We start from the raw sequence: 23,744 nt of genomic DNA, 5'->3' as shown, positions 1-23,744 counted from the left end.
ACTACATAATACCACTTAGTATTATTTTAAACATTAGACAACTAATGAGCAACATTTGTTTCCATTTTACTTTGTGTGCAAAAATCACATGAGGACAATCATAGAAAGTATATCAATGTAATCAATGAATTTGTTTTATTAACCAATCTGTTCAAAAAATTACAAGTTTACAAATGAATATACAACACTCAGTGCACCAAATACAACATTTGGGAGATCCATTGGCGGGTTTGGTGTTCGGGGAAGCCATCGACGGTAGTGGAATTGATGGTTGCAAGGTTTGTTGGGAAGGGAAATAAGATGAAAAGAAAAGAAGAAAGAAAGGGGAAAAAAGAGAAAAATAAGAATAAATAAATATTTTAATATTAATTTTTTAAAACTCGTGGCACATTTAACTGCCATGTTAAACACATGTTATCAAATAACGATAGTAAACAATTAAGTGGTATTTTTGTAATAATACAATAATGTTAGTGGCATCTTTGTAAGTTTTTAAAGTTTAAAGGCAAAAAATAAAAATTAATCAAAGTTTGGTGGCATTTGGTGTAGTTTACCCTATAATTTTATAATATAGTTTTACTTCATGTAATTAATGTAAAATAACATTATTCAAAATAATAACTATTGGTGCAGTAATAAGATATATTGTACTCCTAAGTAGAGATGTATGTTTGAACCGTGCAAATAATATTGTTAGGAGGGATAGTTATGAATTCCAAACATAGATCATAAAACGAATATGAAGAATGCAATTTTCATTTCATTGTAACTAAATTTTCAACATATAATATTTTAAATAATATAAGTAGGTAGGTGGTTTGCTTGTCACTTAAATTAGAAATTATTAAGTCGATTTTATTTTATTAAAAAATTAAAATAAATTATCATTTTTTTTGTAAAAAATAAATAGTTGAATTACAAAATTTATCTTTCATCCAAAATAATATAAAATATTATATTAATTAAATTAAATAAAAAATAAATAATCTTTTAAAAAATTAATATTTAATTTTATCAAACAACATAATTTTATTTCGTAAGCATATTTACTAATACATCAAACAATATTAAATAAAATTTCAGTACTTAATTACTTAATTTTTTGAGTACTTAAATTTGTAATTCATCGAATATTCTAATATTGATTATCTTTTATATCAATTTTTAATTATTATAAAAATTTTTATATTTTGTATTTAGAGTTGTATTTGAGTAATAATTTTTATTTAATTATAATTTATTTTAAATGTATAATAGTTAATTTTATTATTATTTTTAAAAGTGAATTTAGTAATATGTTAAAAATAAATAGTATTGTCTGTTGGTAAAAGTTGATGGAAGTTTTGATTTTTTGTTGGTCAAATAATGAATTTTCTGGTCGAGCCCCCCGTTTTGCAATTCATACAGTAAAGAATTGAAGTCTAAAGTCTGGCTGGTTGACCGTACAATTTACGCTCACCGACGACAAACAGAAGCTAGACGGCAATTTATTATTAATATTTTAGAATTTTGGTTTACATCAACCAGAACTCGCACCGCCTTCGTGAACTTTTCTCTTATGCACAAATAAATTCCTTGCTTTTCTTTTCTCACCCCCAATTTCCATAAAACTCACCAAAATTTTTTTTTCTGGTTTACACGTAAATAAATCCATCTGCATGGCTTAATTCCGAATTCCTCTCATATAATTAAAACAAAGAAAACAAAGGACATCGCTGGCGACACAGAAAAAAAAATAAAGAATGGAATTGCCGGCAAGGGACTCGATTCTTCTAGAAGACTTCGGGCAGAAAGTGGACTTGACCCGGCGGATTAGGGAGGTCCTACTGAACTACCCGGAGGGCACCACCGTGTTAAAGGAACTTATTCAGAATGCCGACGATGCCGGCGCCACCAAAGTTCGTCTATGCCTTGATCGCCGCTCGCACGGGACGGATTCATTGCTGTCGGATTCTTTGGGGCAGTGGCAAGGACCATCTCTACTTGCTTACAACGACGCGGTTTTTACAGAAGAAGATTTCGTTAGTATTTCTAGAATTGGAGGGAGTGGTAAACATGGCCAGGCCTGGAAAACTGGCCGATTCGGGTAACCTCTCGCTCAGATTGCTTTATACTGATCTTCAGCTTCTTACCTCTTTCTGCATTCTATATATTTATTTGCTTTTTTTTGTTGGAATATTTTCTAGGGTTGGGTTTAATTCGGTTTATCACTTGACCGATTTGCCTTCGTTCGTGAGCGGCAAGTACGTAGTATTATTTGATCCTCAGGGTTTTTATCTTCCCAATGTGTCAACAGCTAATCCTGGAAAAAGAATCGACTTTGTTTCTTCTTCAGCTCTTTCAATATACAATGATCAATTCCTTCCTTATCGTGTATTTGGTTGTGATATGAAAAGTTCTTTCGCTGGAACTTTATTCCGTTTCCCCTTGAGGAATTCTGATCAAGCTGGCCGGAGTAAGCTTTCGCGACAAGCTTATTCGGAAGACGATATTTCCTCCTTGTTTTTCCAGCTTTTTGAGGAAGGGGTTTTCTCGTTACTTTTTCTTAAAAGTGTGCTGTGTATAGAAATGTATACATGGGATGCTGGAGAATCTGAGCCGAAAAAGCTTTTCTCATGCTCTGTTAATTCTCCCAGTGATGAAATTATTTGGCACCGGCAGGCGCTTCTAAGATTGTCAAAACCAGTTGTTAACAGTACAGGTAATGAGGTTGATGCTTATTCGGTTGAATTCTTGAGTGAAGCGATGGCGGGGACTGAATGTAGAAAAAGAATTGATACTTTTTATATTGTACAATCAATGGCTTCTGCTTCTAGCAGGATTGGTTCTTTTGCTGCTACTGCATCCAAAGAATATGATATTCATCTGCTACCTTGGGCATCTGTTGCTGCATGTATATCAGACAGTTCATCAGATGTAATTTGCCGCTCTTAATATGTCTTACCCTTGTTGGTGTATTATTTTTGTTTTAAAGTATTATTGAATTTTTTTTCTTTTTTGTTCTTCAAGATCATATGCCCTGAGTTGTCAATTTCATAATGTGTCCACTATGTTTTGTAGTTTTATGCTGGTTTGGTTAATGGTAATAAATCTTTGCTTGTGTAGGGCACTGAACATGCTTGATATCACGGCCTTATAAGTTAGGGAGCCTGACATGCTTTTTATCCTGTTTGAACTAATTTTCTCTTGTATGGTACCATCGCAACATGGACTGAATTTCAAGGTTTTTGGTGATCTATACACGAAACATCTGGCACTGAGCTTATGTCTTACAATAGGTTACCTTGTTTCTGATTCAGCGTAGGAGCATAATAGGCATTTGGTTTTACTAGAAACCAATTTGTAAAGAGTAGTGGCTTACATGGCCAGGCCAGCCTATAGTTTGTTTTATAGCTCTTGGGGAAATATGACAGGAACTGTATTTTTCCTTTGTTATAATCCTAGATAGGTTACCTAAAAGCACATGTTTTAGTTGTTTTACGTCAACCTTATAAGGATTTGTATTTCATGTTTATAAAATAGTGAAGAAACCAGCATGTTGCATAATTTTTTTTAAAAGAACTTCTATAGACTGGGTTTCTATTCACAGGTTTTTGCTTTAAATATTGCACTGCCTATACTGTTGTAGACCTGAAGCAGCAAACTTTAATAGAACATATTTAAAAATCTATGGATGCCAGTGCCTTGGTGTGGAAGTGTTTATAAAATTTTGGTTGCTGTTGAAGAGTGGCTGAGTACCTGAGTCAGCAAGTTAAAGTATCTGATGTTTGTGTAAAATAGCCGTTACTAATATATCAGCGTGAGTCTATCATGGTATATAAGTTTTTGTGCACACCTGCCTTCCTTACTTTTTATTAAGTTTTTTGGTGCTCTAGCAGTTATCCTTTCAAGTGAATTTGAATTCTATTCCTAACTAATGTTAATTGGGGCTTCTGAAATCATTTTTCTATCTTTGAAGATAGTTTGGTTTTAACTGAGAAGATTTGTTTATTATATTAATTGCTTAGTCTTGTATGTTCTATATAAGTATATCTAAGTTCTAAAGCAGCAAGCAAAGTGCCCTTTTTGGTTTGACTGGTTTAGTACCTCTTACTTCAAACTTCATACCTGTCTTACTAAAATCTTATATTAATTTGATGCATTTTAAACAGAATGCTGCTCTGAAGCTTGGTCAAGCATTTTGCTTTCTTCCGTTGCCAGTGAGAACCGGGTTGACAGTTCAAGTTAATGCGTACTTTGAGGTCTCCTCAAACCGTCGTGGCATTTGGTATGGAGAAGATATGGACAGAAGTGGAAAAGTCCGTTCTATCTGGAATAGACTTCTTTTGGAAGATGTTATAGCTCCTATTTTTATGCAAATGCTGTTGGGTGTGCGAGAACTGCTTGGTCCAACAAACTCATATTATTCTTTGTGGCCCAAGGGTTCTTTTGAAGAGCCATGGAGCATTTTGGTTGAGAATATATATAAAAATATTAGTAATTCTGCTGTTCTGTATTCTGATCTTGGAGGAGGAAAGTGGGTGTCACCAGTAGAAGCTTTTCTTCATGATGGGGAGTTCGGAAAGAGTAAGGAACTTGCTGAGGCTCTGTTGCAGCTAGGAATGCCTATTGTCCATTTGCCAAGTTACCTGTTTGATATGTTTCTGAAATATGCTACTGATTTTCAGCAAAAAGTGGTTACTCCTGATACAGTACGCCATTTTCTTAGGTCATGCAAAACACTTATGAGCTTGAGCAAATCCTTTAAACTTGTATTATTGGAATATTGTCTTGAGGACTTGATTGATTCTGATGTAGGTGCATATGCCAATAACCTGTCATTGATTCCTTTGGCAAATGGTGACTTCGGTATATTTTCTGAAGGCACAAAAGGGGTTTCTTATTTTGTTTGTAATGAGTTGGAATACATGCTGCTTCAACAAATTTCTGATATAATAGTTGATCGCGACATTCCCCTTAATTTACTGAGCAGGCTCTCTGCTATTGCAAAGTCATCAAAAGCAAATCTTGCTGTTTTCAGTGTTCAGCATTTTGTTAAATTATTTCCTAGATTTGCACCTGCTGAATGGAGATATAAAAGTAAGGTTCTCTGGGAACCAGAGTCATCTTGTACTTTCCCAACTAAATCCTGGTTTGTGCTATTCTGGCAATATCTCCAGAATCAGGGTGAAGGGTTGTTGTTATTTGGAGATTGGCCCATTTTGCCTTCAACCTCGGGGCATCTGTATAGACCTTCTAGACAGTCGAAACTTATCAAGGCAGAGAAACTTTCTGATAGAATGCAAGGCATCCTTGTGAAGATTGGATGCAAGATACTGGACCCTGATTATGGAGTTGCACATCCTGATTTGTTTCATTATGTATCTGATTCCACTTTTTCAGGTGTTTTGGATTCCATTTTTGATATTGCCTCTTCAAATGGCAACATAATACAAACATTTAACTGTAACTTGACAGCTGAAGAGAAGAATGAGTTACGGGAATTTCTTCTTTATCCAAAATGGTATCTGGGAGAACTTATTAATAGTTCTAGAATAAAAAATTGCAAGAAACTGCCCATTTATAGAGTCCACACTGCAGAATCTGCTCAGAATTTTTGTTTTTCCGACTTAGAGAATCCTCAAAAGTACTTACCACCCTTTGGCATCCCTGAGTATCTTTTGGGAGGTGAATTCATTCTTTGCTCTTCAAATAGTGAAGAAGAGATTTTGTTAAGATTTTATGAAGTTGAGAGAATGGGGAAAGCTCGTTTTTACAGGCAGCAAGTGTTAAATAGAATAAAAGAAATGCATAATGAAGTTCGTGACAGTGTTATGCTTTCTGTTCTAGAAAACCTGCCGCAGTTATCTATTGAAGATACATCTCTTCGAGATTACTTGAGAAATTTGGAATTTGTGCCTACCTCTACTGGTGCACTTAAATGTCCTTCAGTGCTTTATGATCCTCGTAATGAAGAATTATATGCTTTGCTAGAAGACTCTGATAGTTTCCCATCTGGCCCTTTTCAAGAATCTGGCATCTTGGACATGCTGCAGGGTTTGGGCCTTAGGACATCTGTAACTCCTGAAACAGTCATAGAAAGTGCTCAACAAATTGAGCGAATGATGCACGAAGATCAGCACAAGGCGCATTCGAGAGGTAAAATACTTCTTTCTTATTTAGAAGTAAATGCAATGAAATGGCTTCCTAATCAAGTAAGTGATGATCAAGGAGCTGTAAACAGAATATTCTCACGAGCTGCAACTGCATTTAGGCCTCGCAACATGAGATCTGACCTGGAAAAATTTTGGAGTGATCTCCGTATGATTTGCTGGTGTCCAGTGTTAGTGTCTTCTCCATTTCAAGCTTTACCATGGCCTGTTGTATCATCCAAGGTTGCTCCCCCAAAGATTGTAAGGTTGCAAACAGACTTGTGGCTTATTTCTGCAAGCATGCGAATACTCGATGGTGAATGTTCTTCAACAGCGTTGTCCTATAACCTTGGATGGCTAACTCCACCCGGGGGGAGTGCAATTGCTGCCCAGTTACTTGAGCTTGGAAAAAACAATGAGATTGTGAATGAACAGGTGCTCCGTCAAGAGTTGGCTCTAGCAATGCCGAGGATATACTCTATATTAATGAACATGATTGGTGCTGATGAGATGGACATTGTAAAGGCTGTTTTGGAAGGGTGCCGCTGGATTTGGGTTGGCGATGGATTTGCAACTTCTGATGAGGTAGTTCTTGATGGTCCACTTCATTTGACTCCTTATATACGCGTTATACCAATGGATTTAGCAGTTTTCAAGGAGTTATTCTTGGAGCTTGGTATTCGAGAATTTTTGAAGCCTTCTGATTATGCTAATATTTTAGGTAGAATGGCTGCCAGAAAAGGTTCCTCTCCACTTGATGCTGACGAAATCAGGGCAGCAATACTGATTGTTCAGCATCTTTCAGGAGTTCAGTTTCATGAAGAAGTTAAGATCTATTTACCAGATGCATCAGCGAGGCTACACCCTGCTAGTGATTTAGTTTATAATGATGCCCCCTGGTTTCTCGGATCTGATGACTCCGATACCTTATTTAGTGGCAGATCTGCTGCAGTCTTGAATGCAAGGAGTACTCAGAGATTTGTTCATGGAAACATATCAAATGAGGTCGCAGAGAAGCTTGGTGTCTGCTCGCTTCGTCGAATCTTGCTTGCTGAGAGTGCTGACTCTATGAACTTGAGTTTATCTGGAGCTGCTGAAGCCTTCGGTCAGCATGAAGCCTTGACAACAAGGCTCAAACATATACTTGAAATGTATGCAGATGGTCCTGGAATTCTCTTTGAGCTGGTTCAAAACGCTGAGGATTCAGGAGCTTCTGAAGTGACCTTCCTTTTGGATAAAACTCAATATGGAACATCTTCTATTCTCTCTCCTGAAATGGCCGACTGGCAAGGCCCTGCCCTTTATTGTTTTAATGATTCTGTATTTAGTCCACAAGATTTATATGCAATATCTCGTATTGGTCAGGAAAGCAAACTTGAAAAGCCTTTTGCAATTGGAAGATTTGGACTGGGCTTTAATTGTGTTTATCATTTCACAGACATTCCCACATTTGTTTCTGGGGAAAACATCGTAATGTTTGATCCTCATGCTAGTAATTTGCCAGGGATCTCTCCATCCCATCCTGGACTGAGAATAAAATTTGTAGGGCGAAAGGTTTTAGAACAGTTCCCTGATCAATTTTCTCCATTTTTATATTTTGGCTGTGACTTACAGCAATTTTTTCCAGGCACTCTTTTCCGTTTCCCTCTTAGAAGTTCTAGTGTTGCATCACGAAGCCAGATTAAAAAAGAAGGATATTCCCTGACGATGTTATGTCTCTATTTTCTTCTTTCTCTGCTGTTGTTTCGGATGCTCTACTTTTTCTTCGTAATGTGAAGTCTATCTCCATTTTTGTGAAGGAGGGAGCTGGTCATGAAATGCAGCTTATGCATCGTGTGCAGAGAAACTGCATTAGTGAGCCACAAATGCATTCTGATGCTTTGCATCAAACGTTTGGCCTTATTGATGCAAAACGACACGGTGGAATGGATAAAGACCAACTGTTGAAGAAATTGAGCAAGTGTATAGATAGAGAGTTGCCACATAAATGTCAGAAGATTGTGGTGACCGAACAGAATTCATCTGGTGTTGTGTCACATTGTTGGATAACTGTTGAATGTTTAGGCAGTGGACGAGCTAAAACCAACCATTCAGTAGCTGATGACAAGATTCATAAATCAATTCCCTGGGCTTGTGTTGCTGCACATATACAGTCTGTCAAGGTGGATGCAGAAATATGTGATGTCTTTAGCCGGGAAAACACTTGTGCTGGTGATATTTTTCAACTTTCTATGGCTTCCGTTCAAGATAGGAAGAACATTGAGGGGCGTGCCTTTTGCTTTTTGCCATTGCCAATCAGCACTGGTCTTCCAACTCACATTAATGCATATTTTGAGTTGTCATCGAATCGTAGGGATATCTGGTTTGGTAATGACATGGCTGGCGGTGGGAAAAAACGGTCAGACTGGAATATTTACCTGCTTGAAGATGTTGTTGCTCCTGCATATGGGCAATTGCTTGAGAAAATTGCTTCACTGGTTGGTCCGTCTGAGTTCTTCTTTTCTTTTTGGCCAACAACAGGAGGATTGGAGCCATGGGCATCTGTGGTACGGAAACTTTATAGTTTTATTGCCGAGTTCGGTCTTCGTGTATTGTACACAAAAGCTAGAGGGGGACAGTGGATTTCAACAAAACAAACTATTTTTCCTGATTTTACCTTCCATAAAGCTCACGAGCTGGTTGAAGCATTATGTGACGCAGGTCTACCTGTTGCAAAAGTTCCCAAACCAGTAGTAGAGCGATTCATAGATGTCTGTCCATCATTACATTATCTAACACCTCAGTTTTTAAGATCTCGGTTATCTAGGAGAAAACGTGGTTTGAAGGACAGGAATGCAGTGATCTTGACCCTTGAATATTGCTTGCTTGACTTAAAAATTCCTGTTCAAGCTGATTGTTTGTTTGGTTTACCTTTGTTACCTCTCGCGGATGAGTCTGTTACAACATTTGAGAAGAATGGAGCTGGTGAAAGAATCTATATAGCAAGGGGGGATGAGTATGGTCTTCTCAAGGATTTACTTCCGCAACAATTGGTTTATTGTGAACTTTTGGAAGTGGTTCATAGCAAGCTATGTGATATGGCCCAAAGTGAGCAATCAAATCTTTCTTTTCTATCATGCCATTTGCTTGAGAAGCTGTTTTTGAAATTACTTCCAGCTGATTGGCAACTTGCAAAAAATGTAAGCTGGGTTCCTGGTCATGAAGGACACCCAAGTTTGGAATGGATAAAGTTGCTGTGGAGCTATTTGAATTCATGTTGTGATGATCTCTCAATATTTTTCAAGTGGCCTATACTGCCAGTTGAAGATAATTATCTCTTGCAACTAGTTAAAAGTTCCAATGTGATTAAAAATGATGGATGGAGTGAGAACATGTCTACTTTGTTGCTAAAAGTTGGTTGTTTATTTTTAAGGCAAGACATGGGAATACAACATCCACAGCTAGAACTTTTTGTCCAGTCTCCAACAGCAAGTGGAATACTAAATGCATTTCTAGCAGTGGCCGGAAATGGAAAAATGGAGAGCATTGAGGGGCTTTTCGCTGATGCATCAGAAGGGGAGCTGCATGAACTTCGTAGTTATATTCTGCAGTCAAAGTGGTTCCATGAAGAGCAGATGACAGACCTGCATATTGACATCATTAAGCATATTCCTATGTTTGAGTCATATAGAAGTAGAAAACTAGTCAGCCTAAAAAAGCCTGTTAAATGGCTCAAACCCAATGGCATCCGCGAGGATATGCTAAATGATGATTTGTGCGTGCAGAATCTGAAGAGAAAGAATCATCCTTACAAGGTATTTGGATGTTACAGAGCCATCAAAGGTGGAATTCTATAAAAGTTATGTTCTTAATCACATGTCAGAATTCCTTTCACAGCAGGGAGCTTTTCCTGCCATTTTACATGATGTGAAGATGCTAGTTGAGGAAGACATCTCCATCAGATCTGCGCTGTCTACGACACCTTTTGTTCTAGCAGCAAATGGTTCTTGGCAACCTCCATCCAGGTTGATACATTTAAATTTCTTATTTGTTTCCAATTAATATCTTTAATTTTCTTATCTGCTGCAAGTTTGCAAGGTTAGCTTTAGGCCAAATAATTTGCAATGTTACCGTAGTTTACTTCCACCTAGTCACTTAAAAAGGCTTTTGTTTCTGCAAGAAACCCATATGTGCAATGATTTGTTTTTTTTTAGCATCACTTGAAGAATTCCCTGTTATCAATTTCTCTCTGTGATGTTCTTTGCAGGCTTTATGATCCCCGAGTCCCTGAGCTACAAAAGTTGCTCTGTAAAGATGTTTTCTTTCCTTCTGAGAAGTTCTCAGATCCTGAAACTTTAGACACTTTAGTCAGCCTTGGACTTAGAAGGACTTTGGGTTTCATTGGTTTTCTTGATTGTGCTAGATCTATTTCCACGCTGCATGAATCTGGGGACCCAGAAGCAGCAACTTATGGTAAGAAGTTGCTTCTCTATATAGATGCTCTTGCATGTAAGCTTTCATCTGTGAGAGAAGGTGATGCACAGAAGGCCATCTCGAACAAGCTTCCTGAAAATTATCCTGCATCAGAAGGCAATGGCAGTGAGATGCCAGGTGACCTAATTGATCTGAATAGTGATGTTGTATGTGGTGATGCAGTTTCTGTTGACTTCCCTAAAAGGGACATTTGTAAGGATGATATAGACATTGAAATGTTATGGGCAACTCGATGGATGATATGCCTGAAGAAGATTTTTGGTCTGAAATGAAAACCATTGCTTGGTGCCCAGTTTGTGTTAATCCCCCTTTTCAAGGACTCCCATGGTTGAAACCTACTAGCCATCTAGTATCCTCGAGCACTGTGAGACCTAAATCACAGATGTGGATGGTGTCCTCAACTATGCATATTCTTGATGGTCAGTGTGACTCATTATACATACAACAAAGACTTGGTTGGATGGATCAGCTGAACATAAATGTTCTTTCCACACAATTAATAGAGCTGTCTAAGTCCTACTGCAATCTGAAGTCACATTCTTTGGTGGAGCCTGATTTTGATGCTGCAATGCAGCAAGGCATCCCAATGCTTTACTCTAAATTGCAAGAACATATTGGTACTGATGATTTTATGGTGCTGAAATATTCTTTGGATGGTGTTTCCTGGGTTTGGATTGGAGATGATTTTGTTTCTCCAAATGCACTTGCATTTGATTCTCCTGTGAAATTTACTCCTTATTTGTATGTTGTCCCATCTGAGTTAGCAGAATTTAGAGACTTACTCTTGGAATTAGGTGTCAGGCTCAGTTTTGATATTTGGGACTACTTCCATGTTCTACAACGCCTACAGAATGATTTGAAGGGGCTTTCTTTGTCAGCTGATCAATTTGGTTTTGTCAACTGTGTCCTTGAAGCCATTGCTGACTGTTCATCAGACAAACCCTTTTTTGAGGCTTCTAATTCTCCTTTGCTAATTCCAGATTCATGTGGTGTTTTGGTGTCTGCTGGGGAGCTGGTGTATAATGATGCACCATGGATTGAAAATAGTGACCTGGTTGGCAAACGTTTTATACATCCAAGTATCAACAATGACTTAGCAAATAGGTTGGGTGTAAAATCGCTCCGCTGTCTCTCTTTGGTAAGCGAAGATATGACTAAAGATCTCCCGTGCATGGAGTTTGCAAGAATCAGTGAACTTCTGTCTCTTTATGGCAACAATGAATTTTTGTTGTTTGACCTACTTGAGTTGGCAGATTGCTGTAAAGCTAAGAATCTGCACCTAATATTTGACAAGAGGGAGCATCCTCGCCAGTCTTTGCTGCAGCACAACTTAGGTAATGAATGTGTGATACCTCTTAATTTTTCTAAGTTTGTTTTTGAATATGTGATATGGGACTTTTTTCCTCAATATGATGGAATTTGCCTTTAGATGTTTCTTTTGTCACACTACTCAGAATTGGTACATTAGGCTATGGTAGATTTTTGTGTGGTTGCAAGTGTTGCATGGATCATTGAACCCACAGGTTAAAATGAAAATTAATTTATAACATGCTTGGAAGGAGCTATGGCGCTGCAAACTTGTCTCTACAAAGTCATTTACTTCTGAAATGGTAGGTGCAACTTTTTCTACTGGAAGTAATGATTATCTTCTCCTTCAGTGAGTTTTTCGTATTCTGTATTTTGTAGTTCATTTTTTGTAACAACCTGCCCAGCTTTGTCTTTGCTTGGCAACCGAATGGTATTCTGAATATTGTTTTACTTTACGAGCGCAGTTGAATTTCAAGGGCCTGCCTTGGTAGCTATTCTGGAAGGGGCCAGCTTGAACAGAGAGGAGATAAGTGGTCTTCAGCTGATTCCTCCATGGAGACTTCGTGCTAATACTCTAAACTATGGTTTGGGATTGCTAAGCTGTTACTTCATTTGTGATCTCCTGTCTATCATCTCTGGTGGCTATTTCTATATGTTCGATCCTCGTGGTGTAGCACTTTCTGCATCGTCAAGCCAGGCTCCGGCAGCAAAAATGTTTTCTTTGATTGGTAACTTTGTTCTTCCTTTCCTATTAATTTTCTACCTTGTCACGCTTATACTTGATTTGGTATGTCTTTGCTATCAGAAAATAGAAATCATTTGATTTATGTTTTGACTACCATATGTCATTCATTATCGAGAAAGAACAATTTAGTTGTAAGCACAGTATGTTATTTGGATGAAGATTTATGGGCTAATTATTTCATAATGATGGGGTTAGCCTTAATGATGACCCTTGCCTTATTCCATTTTCCCTCCTTTCTTTGACTGCAGTCTCTCCCCGAGATTTGGATGCCGTCTGAGATTTTACCATTTTATCTTTGTCCATCTGTGCAAGCAGTTTGAAATGCAAACTTCTGATTTGCAGGTACCAGTTTGTCTGAAAGATTTCGTGATCAGTTTATTCCGATGCTAATTGATCAAAAGATGCCATGGTCATCATCGGACTCTACAATCATTCGCATGCCTCTATCGCCAGAATGCTTGAAAGATGGACTTGAATTGGGATTGAATAGAGTAAATAAAATAATTGACAGATTTTTGGAGCAGGCATCAAGGATTCTTATTTCCTTAAAGTCAGTTTTGCAGGTAAAGTTTCTTTGTCTTTGTATTCCATTTTTCAACTAAAGCAATGGACATTTCTATCCAAGGATTGTACTTTCCTTGTTCATTTTGTTTATTCATGGAGTTGATGGCCTGAGAAGCCCAATCAGGAGTTTCAAAGCACTCGAGCTGTTCTTTGCTTGGGCAGTAGTTACTTGGCCACGTGCCACTGCATCATTCCAGTCTATCTATTTAGTATGATTTTTTTATTTGTTTTATGTTAGGGAAGAAATAAGGAATTATGTGATAATTTACCTGCTTGTACCATTTTCTTTTAAAGCATTAATTATCATCTAAATTCAAACATCCAGGTGTCATTTTCAACATGGGAGGAAGGAAGTACACAGCTTTGTCAGGATTATGCTGTTTTTATTGATCCATCATCAGCTATATTGAGGAATCCATTTTCTGAAAAAAGTGGAGGAAATTTCAAATATCCAGGTTATTTAGCAGCTCAAATGCTGCTGTTAAATTGCATGTGATTGATGTGAACTTATTCCAAAAAGGAACTAGATTTGTGGATAGATGGCTCGTTGTGCTCAGCCTGGGATCTGGGCAGACCAGAAACATGGCCCTTGATAGGTATGCTGAAGGGTTTTATTCTCTGATTAGTGAATGGCATGCAACACCTGCTTCCCCTTCTTCCCCAAACTTTGTTGACTACTTTAAATCCATATAAATATGTTGTGCTCTATTTGTTGGTTTGCAATAGTTCAAAATGTTTTCTCTTGATTCAAAATAAGAGAAGTTGGCATTTTCTCTACATGCATCCTCTTTTCTTTGCCTCTTCTCCCTAAGAAATATCAGCAGTGTCTTGATGTTCTTTAACAGTCATCATTTTGTTCTTAGGCGCTATTTGGCCTACAATTTGACACCAGTTGCTGGAGTTGCTGCTCATATATCCCGCAATGGCCATCCAACTAATGGTCATCATACAAGCTCCATAATGACTCCTCTTCCTCTTTCTGGTGTTGTAACGTTGCCAGTCACTGTTCTTGGATGTTTCCTTGTGCGCCACAACGGTGGTCGCTATCTCTTTAAATACCAAATAGTGAAGGATTTTATGAGGTGCAGCCTGATGCTGGAGACCAGTTGATTGAAGCTTGGAACAGAGAACTTATGTCCTGTGTTTGTGATTCCTATATAGAATGGTAGTGGAAATGCAGAAATTAAGGAGAGATCCTTCAACTTCTAGTATTGATTCAAGTTCCAGTCAGGCGGTTGCTTTGTCTTTGAAGGCTTATGGAGATCAGATTTATTCCTTTTGGCCAAGGTCTAATGGTTATGTACCGAGTGATGGAGCTGATGATGATAGTAAAGTATCGTCAGCTGAAGTGCTTAAAGCTGATTGGGAATGCCTGGTGGAACAGGTTATAAGGCCTTTCTACACCCGGCTGGTTGACCTACCGGTTTGGCAGCTGTACTCAGGAAATTTAGTCAAGGCTGATGAAGGTATGTTTCTCTCCCAGCCTGGCAATGGGGTCGGTGGTAATTTGCTTCCTGCTACTGTTTGTAGCTTTGTGAAGGAACATTATCAGGTGTTTTCAGTTCCGTGGGAGTTGGTGAATGAAATCCATTCTGTGGGAATTACAGTTCGAGAAATTAAACCTAAAATGGTCCGTGAACTTTTGAAGGCGCCATCAACTTCTATTGTTCTTCGATCTGTTGATACTTTTGTAGATGTTCTCGAGTACTGCTTGTCTGACATTAAATTCCCAGCATCATCAAATTCTCATGGAGATGATATTTAGTAGATCCCTTTAACCCAAATGCTTTTATTAGAGTCACCAATGAAGTGGGTATTGGACTGGACTCCGTATCAGTGTCTAATGCGCGAACTTATCAAGGCTCCTCTCAGAATGCAGCCATTTCAGGTGATGCACTTGAAATGGTAACAAATTTGGGGAAGGCTTTATTTGATTTTGGCCGGGGTGTTGTTGAGGATATTGGTAGGGCTGGAACCTTGGGTCAGAGGGATGATGGAGCTGGTAGCAGTAACAGCAGGAATGGTAATGGAGACCTGAGACTTTTATCGATAGCCATGAGGTCAAGCGCTTACCATGTCCAACTGCTACAAATCATTTAGCACGCTTGGGGGTGACTGAACTTTGGTTAGGAAACAAGGAGCATCAGATGTTGATGAGGCCATTAGCAGCTAAATTTGTCCACTCAAAGGTGTTGGATAGGTCCATTTTCGAAGATATTTTTTCAAAAATGCCATTCAAACAGCACTTAAACTAAAGAGTTTCTCATTTCACTTAATGGCTACTCATATGAGATTGCTTTTCATGATAACTGGGTCAATCATGTTATGGAATCAAACTTGGCTCCCTGGTTTTCCTGGAGAATATGTCAGGTCTGGTGGTGAAGGTGGTCCTTCCCTGAATGGGTAAGAACCTTTGGAAAAGCTTTGGTCAATCGTCAGACGACCTTTCTCTCTTTTCTGATTGGCCTTTAATTCCTGCATATCTTGGTAGGCCAATTTTATGTCGTGTAAGGGACTGCCATCTGGTCTTCATTCCACCTCCAACAGATCCAATATCTGGGAATGGTGTCATGGATGCAGCTGCAACACAACATGATCTAACTGGAGTTTCTGTCGATCAAACTTCTGAATCTGATTCAATTCACGTACATTTCAGCTTTTGAAATATCTAAAAGTCGTTACCCCTGGTTGGTATCATTGTTGAATCAATGCCATATCCCTGTTTTTGATTTTGCTTTCATGGATTGTGCTATCTCTTGCAACTTGCTTCCTGCATCCAGCCATCATTAGGGCAAGTTATTGCCTCCAAGCTTGTCGCAACTAAACGTGCTGGCTTTTTCCTGAACTCACATTGTTTTCTGCTGCTGATCGAGATGAACTTCTTAATCTTTTTGCTCTTGATTTCTCTAATAATGGGCCCAGATATGGAAGAGATGAACTTGAAGTGTTGTGCTCATTGCCCATCTACAGAACAGTTTTGGGTTCTTTCACAGGTTTAAACAACCAAGAACATTGTATGATCTCGTCAAATTCATTCCTTAAACCATGCAATGAGCACTGTCTGTCGTATTCAACAGATTCAATTGAATGTTCTCTACTTCATGCTCTTGGGATCCCTCAGTTGCATGATCACAAATTCTGGTGAGGTTTGGTCTGCCTCGTTTTGAAGAAAAACTCAGAATGAACGAGAAGATATACTGATTTATCTTTATACGAATTGGCAAGATCTCCAAGCTGATTCTTCTGTAGTTGAAGCTCTAAGGGAAACTAGTTTTGTTAGGAATGCTGATGAATTTTCTCTGATGTATACAAGCCTAAGGACTTGTTTGATCCTGGGGATGCTTTACTAGCATCAGTATTTTCAGGTGAGAGGAAGAAATTTCCAGGTGAAAGGTTTAGTACAGAAGGGTGGCTCCGTATTCTACGGAAAGTAGGCCTTCGAACTGCTACAGAAGCTGATGTGATACTTGAATGTGCTAAAAGGTTGAGTTTCTTGGAAGTGAGTGCATGAAGTCTACTGGGGATTTTGATGATTTTGAGACAGATATGACCCGCTGTCGTGGTGAAGTCTCTATGGAAGTGTGGACTTTGGCTGGGTCTGTTATTGAAGCTGTGCTCACAAACTTTGCTGTCCTTTATGGAAATAACTTCTGTAATCTACTAGGGATATTTCTTGTGTACCAGCTGAACTAGGCCTGCCAAATGTGGGTGTGAAAAGAGTTCTTGCTTCCTATGGTGAAGCTATTCTATTGAAGACTGGCCTCTGGCTTGGAGCTGTGCTCCTATTCTCTCTAGGCAAAATGTTATTCCTCCTGAATATTCTGGGGAGCACTGCACTTGAGGAGTCCTCCGTCCTTGCTACAGTACTAAAACATCTACAGGTATGAAACTTCACCTTTGCCTTCTTTTTATTCCACAGAGCTTCATGTCTAAACACACAACTAACAAGAATTTGACAGATTATCGGGAAAAATGGTGGTGAAGACACTCTTGCTCACTGGCCTACTGCATCAGGCATGATGACCATAGATGATGCTACTTATGAAGTTTTGAAATATTTGGATAAAATATGGGGCTCCCTTCTTCTTCAGGTTGCTATGTTCCTCTGCTGTCAACTATCTCTAGAATGGAATGGGTTTACAGCAACTCTTCAAATTTCTTTAGTTTCTTTGAGAGCATCACTGTATTTATTTTTCTATAGCTATTTGGTTTGTATTTTCATACTAGTTCAATTATACTGAAAGTTCATTGAATCTTGGTTTATGTAAGTTTACCTTTTGCACATCACAGTGGTGGAATTATATGGTTAGAAGACTAAAGCAACGGAAGTTTGGCTTATGCAGATATAGCAAAGCTGCAAGGAGTGGCATTTCTGCCTGCTGCAAATGGAACACGCCTGGTGCCAGCTAACTCTCTTTTTGCACGTTTGACCATTAATTTGGCCCATTTTCTTTTGAGCTTCCTTCTCTCTATCTTCCTTTCATGAAGATTCTTAAGGATTTGGGACTTCAGGACATGCTATCAGTTGCTTCTGCAAAAGAGCTTCTGTTAAATCTACAGAAAGCATGTGGATATCAGCGTTTAAATCCAAATGAACTCCGTCTGTGATGGAAATTCTATATTTTGTCTGTGATGGAACTGTTGAGGCAAATATGCTTGATAGGCTTGACTGGAAATCAGATGCTGTACTACCAGATGATGGTTGCAGACTCGTTCATGCAAAGACTTGCATATACATTGATTCATATGGCTGTAGGTTTGTTAAGCATATTCACACTTCTAGGTTAAGATTTGTTCACCCGAATATTCCTGAGAGAATATGCAGAGTCTTAGGCATCAAAAAGCTATCTGAAGTTGTCACAGAGGTATTTTGGTCTTGTTCTGTTGAACTTTTTAGTGATTTTTTCATAGTCTCGTACAATGAAAAATATTAGAGCATCTGTGTTAATTCATATGCTTGTGTTTGCAGAAACTCGATAATGAAGGCAATTTAGAGACTTTGGATGGTATTGGCTCCATCCCATTAGATATTATCAGAGAGAAGCTGTTAAGCAGATCCTTTCAGGGTGCTGTGTGGACTCTTGTAAATAGTATAGCTGGTTATCTTCCAGGAATTAACAATCTGGATTTGGGAACTATACATAGTTCTCTGGAATCTATTGCAGACAAGTTGCAGTTTGTTAAGTGCCTTCATACCCGTTTCTGGCTCCTATCAAGATCTCAAGATATTACCTTTGTATCTAAGGATTCTGTAATTCCAGAGTGGGAGAATGAATCTAGACATCGGACTCTTTACTTCGTTGACAAGTCTAAAGGCTGTATTTTGGTTGCTGAGCCTCCCACTTATATCTCTGTTCTTGATGTTGTTGCAACTGTTGTAAGCCAGGTTTTAGGATCCCCCATTCCATTGCCTATAGGATCTTTGTTTTCATGTCCTGAAGGATCTGAGGCTGCGATTATTGATATTCTGAAACTTCATTCTGACAAGAGAGAAGAAATTGAAACCACTAGTAACAATTTGATCGGCAAAGAGATAATGCCTCAAGATGCTCTTCAAGTGCAGCTTCACCCATTGAGGCCATTTTATAGGGGAGAAATAGTGGCTTGGCGGACTCAAGATGGAGAGAAGTTGAAATATGGTAGAGTTCCAGAGGATGTCAGACCTTCAGCAGGCCAAGCCCTCTATAGATCAAGGTAGAAACAGTGCCAGGAAAGACTGAGTCTCTTCTTTCCTCTCAGGTTTTCTCATTTAGAAGTGTATCATGGAAAACAGTGCTCCTCAGCAGTCTTGCCTGAGGATAATCCTGTTATAACTGACAACAGGACTCACAATGAGATGCCAGAAAGTTCTGAACGAGGCAGAACTAAATTTTCTCAGGTTTGGATCTCTGTCTTGCTACCTTCTTGCTTTTATTAGTTTGCTCTTGTGATGCTTGAAATATGATAATAACTGTTGCTTAATCTAATTACATAAAGCCATTTGGATTCTGTATTCGTATGTCTCTCGTCACCTTGGTAATATCCCAACTCCTTCAGAATACTGAACTTGAGCACTCCTGCCCAAGGAGTTGCCAGGTAGTTTATAAACTTTTCGATGGAGTGGTTCAGGTGGCTAATAGTTTATATACATGTGTTTGAAAGGGGGCCGGGGGGGGGGAGGTGCATTTGAGTTGTTGTGGCAACTTAGCAGCAGCCTCTTTGCTTCTTGTAACCAATTTTTTTATTCTTTTAAATCCATCTAGGGAAAGAAAAGGAGAGTAATTTAGATAAAAGCTACAATTTGGAACTTAAATTTATTTAGATATCTCAGTGCTATATCCGAATTTATTCAAATAAGTCTGGCATCATATGGGATTTATGCAACTAAGCAATTTATTGTATCCTTGTTCCATGGCAATCATTAGTGGTAATGGACTTTACTGTTCTCTTTTATTGTATAGCAGCAACTAATCAGATTGTGTTTATCTTCAATGCAGCCTATTAAAGAGCTCCAGTATGGTCGAGTGTCGGCTGCAGAACTGGTTCAGGCGGTTAATGAGATGCTGTCTGCAGCTGGAATCAACATGGATGTGAAGAAGCAGTCACTACTGCAGCAAACTATAACCCTTCAAGAACAATTAAAAGAATCCCGAACAGCACTTCTGCTTGAACAGGTTCAATTTTGCTATGTTAAAATGGTTTTGCAAATTCCAGCACCATAATTTGTATTTTAAAACTCCATGTATCTCATCACATCCACACCTTGTAGGTATGCTTGTTTGGTCCGTTCAGTCTCATGGTTGTCAGTCTGAACATTTCAGAGTTGACTTTAGCACACAGTCGATGTAGGGATTTATGGTTCCTGTTTAGGATCATGATTATAGCTAATGGTGCTTGAGTGGTGGTATTAGAAGATAAGTATTAATGTTGCCGCCAATTTGCAGGAAAAGCTTGATATAGCTGTAAAGGAAGCCGATACAGCAAAAGCAGCATGGCTTTGCCGGGTTTGTTTGAGCAATGAAGTTGATATGACGATAGCTCCTTGTGGCCATGTGCTTTGTCATAGATGCTCATCTGCAGTTTCACGATGTCCATTCTGTCGGCTCGAGGTCAAAAAACGATCAGAATTTACCGGCCATGACGATCTCAAAGTGCTTTAAGAGTTATATGGATTTATGTCCTCAAGTCCTATAAATACAAAAATGCCTGGTATAGTTTCTCACCCATGTTTGATCTGATAAGGCAATAATGAGGTTGGACACAGCTGCAAAATCTCAGTTGTGACATTTATTAGGGGATTTGATCCATTGAATATGTTGTATGATTTGTGTATGCTTCTGGTGTAAATATTAACACAAATACAAACTATTCAAGTTGAAATTTTAAATGTATATCAATCATCTTAATTCTTTGGTCAAACCTGATTCACTGCACTGTTTATATATGTTAATAAAATATTAATAAAATATTTTTATGTTAATATTTATTTTTTTATAATTAAACTTTAATTTAAATAATATTTATTATTCAAAATTGAATTTGAGTTGGTCAATCTTTTATCCAAGCTAAAGTCAATCCAAAAACTCTTTCAGCTACTGAAGATCATGAACCGTAAAATAGGTTTTTGCAGCAGAGCCCACGCAAATTCATCTTTTAGCATTTATTTGTCTATAATTCTATATCTGTGATAGGTAATGTTAATATGACTGAGTCTAAAGAAATGTAAAAATAATAATAATAAATAAATAAATTTAATAGTATTAAATAAACTTAAGAGATTTATTTTTCCTCTCGTTTTCCTAATGTTCATTTTTCATTTTAAAAAACAAAATAACAACTCATTTTTATCTTAAAAACATTTTCACCCAGTTTTATGGTTTTTCTTTCTGATGATATTAAATCATTGTTTCTCTAGAGCTGGTAAAATAGGCTCGGGCTGAAAAGTTCGTCTGTGTTGATTCGAGCCGTAATGGTTCGTGTTGGTGACAGGTCCGAGTTTGAGAAAATTTGGACTTGACAGAACTTGAGCCTGAGAAAGCTCGAGCTTGTAATAGACTCGAGCTCGAAATCGATCTAGCCTGAGCCTTAGAAAAATCTGACTTAAAATTTAAAAAATTCAACTTTATAACTAAATAACCATAATAAACTTTAATAAATAATATAATTTTACGATGTTACTTAACAATAGAAAAATAATTAATAATAATTTTTATGTTGAATTATAGTGAAATGAATTTTTAAAAATATTAATTTAAGATAAAATATTTTTAGTATCATAATTATATATGTATAATAAATATATAAGATTAATAATTATTAAAATTTTGAACTTCAAAGCCAATATAATAACATATTATATAACTATTACTGAAATCGAAATTGGTTACCAACCCAACCTTAAACGATATATTAAATTATTATATTATTAATGGTGAGTATTTGGTATACTAGTAGTGTATTTTTTTTATTTCTTAAGTAAACTTAAAAAATTGACATGTGTCTCTTTTTTTAAAATTTTTACTATACCCTATGAGATACTTGTCAATCCCTTGACCCTGTTTGTGGAGTCTAAAAACTCCATTGGTAGTTTACCAAATAATTTCCCAATTACAAATACACAATATAATAATATATTATAATTTATTGGTTTAATTATGTAAACATGTCGATTTTAAAACGAAATGAGGGTTTTAGGTTATTTTTTCCAAAATTTAAGGAAATAAGTTATTTTTGGATAGAAAAACCGAAAACGCGTCCTAGGAAAAACACTTTCTAAAGAACACTTTACAAAATGCGTTTTCTTTTAATGTATTAGCTTCTCTAGTTAGATAGTCAAATAACAGTTGTTTCATCCTTGAGACTCAAGTTCAATTTCTCTTAAAAGCATAATTGTATTTTTTATATCATGCTGTTTCAAGTTTTTTTTAATTAATGTAATTAGTAAATTTATTGTGAGTTTTTTGTTTTAATTTATCTTTTAATTAATAATTTTTTATTTATATAAATAAATTAATAATTATGTAATAACTATATATTTATATTTATCATTTATCATTATGTTAAATATATTTTATTTTTTAAAAACATCAACCAATTTTTATATATTTTCTTTATATATAATATTTATATGTCAAATATTTATTTTCACCACCTACATTGTGGATGTGGTGATTTCTAATATTATAAAATCAAAAAATTATTTCAAATATCATTATTTTTAGTAAATATAATTTTCATGTGAAATATTTATTTACATATAAAGTTAATAATGATATTTGAAATAATTATTTGATTTTATAATATTAGAAATCACCATACCCACAATGTAGGTGGAGAAAATAAATATATAACATATAAATATTATGTATAAAGAAAAATATATAAAAATTAGTTGATGTTTTTAAAAAATAAAATATATTTAACATAATGATAAATATAAAAAATATATAATTTTATTATATAATTATATAATTATTAATTTATTTATATAAATAAAGGAATTATTAATTAAAAATATTTTTGAATCATGAAAGCTTAATTTAGCTAGTCCATGTACCAATTTGTGAAACAATTAAAGTTTTTGAAAGTTTTCATTGTTGAGAAATGGATGAATTTGATGTGAATTTGATAGAAATTAAGCTTAGATTATGAAAAGGATTAAATTGTAAAATTTAATTGTTAGTTTTATACATTAGAGACCAAATTGAATAAAATGTAAAATATTTATGAAATTTTGATAGGAATAGAACGTAGGAGGTCCCTAATGAGTATATGTGAAATCAGATTTTAATCCAAAGCTCTAGATCGAAAGTTATGTTTGTCCCGAGTTTAGGGACTAAAATGAATAAATTACAAAATATGTGTGACTTTATATTTGCATTTGATTTGATATAGAATTTGATATTGTGCCATAATTTAAATATTATTTGTAGCAAAATATGTGTGAGTTGTCGAGTCGTATTCTATAATTTTAATTTAATTTAAAAATTTATCAAATCGATTAGAGTGAATTGAAATTTGAATTAAATTAAAACAAAGTGTTAAGTGCTCGAATTTAAAATTATCTGACTTAATATTTGAAAACACTTTCAAAGCAAAATGCGAAGAAAAATACTATAATATGATAAATTGGATTTGATAATTACTTATTTAACATATCAAATTTATCATTTTGAAAAGAAAAAAAAACCTTTAAACATTTTTTAACTTAAACATTTTATATAATCTTTTTAAAATTTTATATAATTTCAATTTTTTAAAAAAATTGAAGGTTATTTTTTTTATTTTTTTAATTTATGCTCATTTACTATTTTGAAATTTCAAGTCCTAAAGATATTTAGATTGATATATTTTCAATTTATTCAATTTTTGAGTTATAACACTTTAATAAAATTCGAAAATTATATTTATTCGAGTTTATTTAAAAAAAATATTTTTTTTAATTTTTTAAAGTAAATTCGAATTTTAGTCAAATGGGTAGGAATTCATCAAATAGTTCCTTTGCACTAAAAAATTTGGACGTGGCTTAGAAAAAGATGAAATTG

The 23,744-nt window shown here is 36.2% G+C and overlaps 2 protein-coding genes across 2 annotated transcripts in view; both read left to right on the top strand.

Annotated features, from left to right (window-relative positions):
- Window positions 1-1,333: 1,333 nt before the first annotated feature.
- On the top strand, window positions 1,334-20,341 carry LOC107937592 (sacsin). Its single transcript, XM_041082966.1, is given in 40 exon segments — window positions 1,334-2,086; window positions 2,187-2,916; window positions 4,152-7,827; window positions 7,830-9,900; window positions 9,902-10,135; window positions 10,378-10,721; window positions 10,802-11,938; window positions 12,377-12,640; window positions 13,000-13,220; window positions 13,547-13,652; window positions 13,655-13,817; window positions 14,085-14,275; window positions 14,278-14,382; window positions 14,385-14,980; window positions 15,049-15,271; window positions 15,274-15,441; window positions 15,444-15,512; window positions 15,515-15,628; window positions 15,631-15,838; window positions 15,840-16,000; window positions 16,003-16,059; window positions 16,062-16,355; window positions 16,358-16,387; window positions 16,390-16,515; window positions 16,518-16,703; window positions 16,706-16,885; window positions 16,888-16,971; window positions 16,974-17,039; window positions 17,042-17,071; window positions 17,074-17,102; window positions 17,181-17,295; window positions 17,535-17,660; window positions 17,663-17,821; window positions 17,824-18,086; window positions 18,191-18,908; window positions 18,911-18,996; window positions 18,998-19,099; window positions 19,698-19,874; window positions 20,145-20,310; window positions 20,313-20,341. Coding segments are annotated over 40 exon segments (14,148 nt in total). The 5' UTR covers window positions 1,334-1,742.
- A 3,331-nt stretch (window positions 20,342-23,672) lies between these two features.
- LOC121211427 (sacsin-like) overlaps window positions 23,673-23,744 on the top strand; it is a 16,153-nt gene continuing 16,081 nt past the window's right edge. Inside the window, 1 exon segment of the mRNA XM_041084191.1 lies at window positions 23,673-23,676. Within this exon segment, the coding sequence (XP_040940125.1) occupies window positions 23,673-23,676 (4 nt within the window).

Source organism: Gossypium hirsutum, chromosome A12 (assembly GCF_007990345.1).
Source record: "Gossypium hirsutum isolate 1008001.06 chromosome A12, Gossypium_hirsutum_v2.1, whole genome shotgun sequence".
NCBI lineage: Eukaryota > Viridiplantae > Streptophyta > Magnoliopsida > Malvales > Malvaceae > Gossypium > Gossypium hirsutum.
Note: the sequence above shows the minus strand (reverse complement) of the source record. Positions and strands in the feature narration are given on the sequence as shown.